The sequence below is a fragment of the Fukomys damarensis genome, unplaced genomic scaffold, assembly GCF_012274545.1.
Source record: "Fukomys damarensis isolate Sample0158 unplaced genomic scaffold, DMR_v1.0_HiC HiC_scaffold_8, whole genome shotgun sequence".
Taxonomy (NCBI): domain Eukaryota; kingdom Metazoa; phylum Chordata; class Mammalia; order Rodentia; family Bathyergidae; genus Fukomys; species Fukomys damarensis.
Window position 1 is genome coordinate 3,009,507 of NW_022900920.1, and position 3,537 is coordinate 3,013,043.

At 47.7% G+C, this 3,537-nt stretch overlaps 1 protein-coding gene across 3 annotated transcripts in view; it reads right to left on the bottom strand.

Annotated features, from left to right (window-relative positions):
• Window positions 1-3,531, bottom strand: part of Pyroxd2 (pyridine nucleotide-disulphide oxidoreductase domain 2) — a 23,946-nt gene extending 20,415 nt beyond the window's left edge. For 2 of the 3 annotated variants that reach the window (XM_010638514.2, XM_010638516.1), the window contains exons 1-2: window positions 3,356-3,531; window positions 1,696-1,755 (exon numbers count right to left, since the gene is read on the bottom strand). In XM_010638514.2, coding sequence (XP_010636816.1) covers window positions 1,696-1,755; window positions 3,356-3,482 — 187 coding nt within the window. In that variant the 5' untranslated portion in view covers window positions 3,483-3,531. The remainder of the gene's footprint in view (window positions 1-1,695; window positions 1,756-3,355) is intronic. The other variant, XM_010638515.2, reaches the window with a different exon arrangement.
• Window positions 3,532-3,537: the final 6 nt, after the last annotated feature.

Genomic DNA, 3,537 nt, shown 5'->3' on the forward strand with positions numbered 1-3,537 from the left:
GTCATATTTTTTTTTTTTTTTCTAAACATATGAGAAGGGTTGTTCTTGGGCTGGTGTGGGGGGCCAGTGTTCCACAGCAAGCCACGGATAGTGAGTGACTCTGACATGCTCAAAACCACCCGGGAAGCTAGGTAAATGTCAGTTCTCAGACCCCTTTCCTGGAGGGTCCCCAACAGGTTGGCCTGTGTGCTCCCTGCTCATTCCTGCTCTTTGATCCATGCCAAGCCAACAGACCCTAGGCTGAGCTGGTCTCTTCCTTTTCCTACTCAGAAGAAAGAGCACCTGGTAGTGGAGAATCAGTTGTGGGCAGAGATCAGGCCACAGTGGTTGCCAGCCGGCCCCCGGACTGATTCTTTTTCTCCTCGGTGATATATGGCCTCTCTGAGACTTTAAATTTGTCAGTAGATGGCCATGATTTCTGAGCAAAGACGAAAGTTGACTCAAATGAAATGCTCAATTGTTACTCTGACAAATATTCATAAGCAGGGGAGTGTCAATGACTCAAAGGATGATTTTTTTTTTTTTCATGGCTGGGTCAGTTTTAAATTTCCCACATAGAAACTCCCAGAATTTTGGAGGTCACTCAGCCAACTTTTCATTCATTAATGGAATCTCTGAAACTGAGTTTTTCAAACCCTTTTGAATATGATCCATAGGGGGGAAAAAAGTGCCATGATCTGGCATATACTACATGAATAAATATATTTCACAGAAATAAAAGTGACAACCATGTACCAATCTATTTGGTTATTTATTTTTTAAAAAGTACTGGAGAATTTTTCTAAAAAAGGTTAAAAAAATATGCTGGTTGGGACACATGAATGACATGAATTTGCAGTTTGAGAAGCCCTTCCTTCCTCACATCTCACAAGTTCAAGGTAGGTGGTCCTGAGCTCATGCTGGCTCTGCTGAATACCCTTGTATGGCCCTCAGAGAGGCATTTAACAGTGAGAAGCCTCATGCTCCCTAACATATCTGAGACAGAGGATGCTGGGGACCTTGCAGTGCTGAACGAGGATTGACCAATATCTGCAAAGCACCTGATGTTTAACTAGTGTGATTATCAGTCTTGGAAAACTAACATCTTTTAGGCAACTGGGTGTAACCCACGATACCCCTCCTGACAGGCACTTGTTCCTCCCCTAGTGATGGAAGCCCAGGCAACCATGGACCAGGCAACCAGTTCACTCATGGCGTGTAAGCCCACGGATGCACAAACAGATCTCACATGGCAAGGGTCCAAAAGCTCAGAATCCTCCCAAGTTCCAGCAGAGATCTCCTGTGGCCCCTAGGCTGCAGGCTCAGCTCACCCCAGGTTGCTGCCCCAGCTCCTGAGGCAGCAGGACCTTGAGAGGGGCTGCCCTGGCACAGGTTCTGCAGCTGCCTGAAACAGACACATTCACAGTACCAGTGGGGTTACATGTGCTAGTGGCACACACAATCCCGATCACCTGCTATGAGGCTGGGAAATCTGCATTTTACCAAGCTCCTCAGGTCATTCTTGAGCACATTTGGTCAAATGGTGAAGTCAGAGTCTCTCTAAAGAGGCTGCCAGGTACTGATGACTTTATAACCCTTATAAGATGCCACTCTGTCCTCACTCAGGCCCGAACACCTTTACATCAGGCTTTAGGGTAGGTTCAGCAATTAACAAAGCCATGTGAAGGAAGAGCTCTAATGCTGAGGTCCACTCACCAAGGCAGCTGGTGCCCCAGAGTCCACTTTGCCAATTAGGAGCCAGCAGCTGGGCTGTGACTAAATGAAAGGAGCAGGAGCTTCTCTGAGGCTCACAGACCCGGGTGCTGCCCTCGAGGCCACTGAGTGCGTGCTGGTGCTGTTCCCCCCGCCCAGGGGTTTGTTGGTCAGTTGTCAAACACAACCATTGCTAAAAAAATAAATTATATAAGCTTCCCATCAAATAAATGGTATTAAAGACAAAGGTAAAAACTACTCAAAACTCACTGCTTTTTAATTATTTTACTACATTTGCCTATGGCCCACGCTCTTGTAGTCGGACACCTGCCTCTGTGTAGCTGAGTGGCGGATACAGAGGGATGTGCTAATGGGTATCTCCCCCAGAACATATGCAGCTGCCTCAGCTGGTAAAGGCCAAGGCCATGTGGAAATACTTAATATAGATGTCAGCCATAGCACACATCAAGGCTGGGGTCTGCTGTTCAAGTTGATTGTTCAGCTGAAGCAACTGCAGGTAAAATTTAATCAAGCCTCGAGTCTGTAGCTGTTACATTGGAAATAAACAGCTTCAAAAATGGAGAAAATATTCCTCCAGTACTAGGAAAATATTATCTGACTGAGCAAAATCATTCTTATCATTGAAGAAGGAACAGAGTTTTGCACTATTTCTTAAAGTAAATGATAACATCAAGCATTCTTTTCAGAACTACAACCACTTGTGAATGGCCACGAATGGTAGGCTGGCCACTTGAATTTGGTGAAAATGAAAGATAATGCTGTTAAGAATCAAATGGCAGCCTGGTGCAGCCACTCAAGAGGCTTAAGAGGGAGGATCACAGGCTGGAGGGCTCTGCTTCACAACAAAATAAAAAGGGCTGGATGTAATGCAGTGGTAACATACACAAGATCTTGGGTTCAATTTCAAGCACAAGGAGATAAAAAGATTCAACTGGCTACCTGGAACTTAAATTAAGAGTATTATATACCTGTCTTGCAAAACTGTGTGCTGCACTTAGTGGTAGAGAACCCCACTGGGGTTGAATCCCAGTGTTGAGGAAAAAACAAAAACAAACCCCTGTGCTACACACCTTCATTTCATTGAAGACACTACCAGCTCACTGCTTTTAGTACACAAGAGAATGCAAATGTCAGACCAGAGGGTTAACCTGAAGCTGTGTGCGGGGCATTCAGCAGCATTCCACCTCCTTTCCAAGAGTGGGTGGGTGGGGCAGTCTCACCGTCACCCAGCAAACGTGGGTACTTTAAATGGGGGTGGGGGTGCTGCAGCAGACTCTAAAGGTCTGAGGGAAAGGTCATAGAGGTCATCACCCTCGTAGGGTCTCTGGGACTCAGTTCCGTTTTTTCTTAACGTCTTTATGATTCTGATCAACTTTATGATTTTGCTTATTTTGAAAGGGACACAGGGAAGCCCCTGAGCTCTTTCCTTGTCATTGTAGATGGTGAAATTAAGACCAGAGAGGGCAAGTATTTTCCCTTCGGCACACAGCAAGCCCAGGGCAGAGCCGGCACCAGAGCTGCAGGCTCCTGGCCAAGATGTGCCCAGGGCAGAGGAAGGCGGTGGGTCTCGGTAAACATTCCTCCCCCAAGGCCTCGGCGCAGATCTGCCTGACCGCCTTCAGCTGAGGCTCCTCGGCGTTACCTGCTCCTATCACCACCGCGTCGTACTCGGCTTTCACGTGTCCCCCAGCTTCTGAGTAAACTCGTCTCCAAGCAAGGCGGGGAGAGACCCCCACCGCCCTACGGAGACCTCGGAAGCGAGCAGCCATTTCCGCGGCAGTCGGCCTGGGGCCCGGGCCGAGCGGAGGGCGGGGCTGCAGGCTG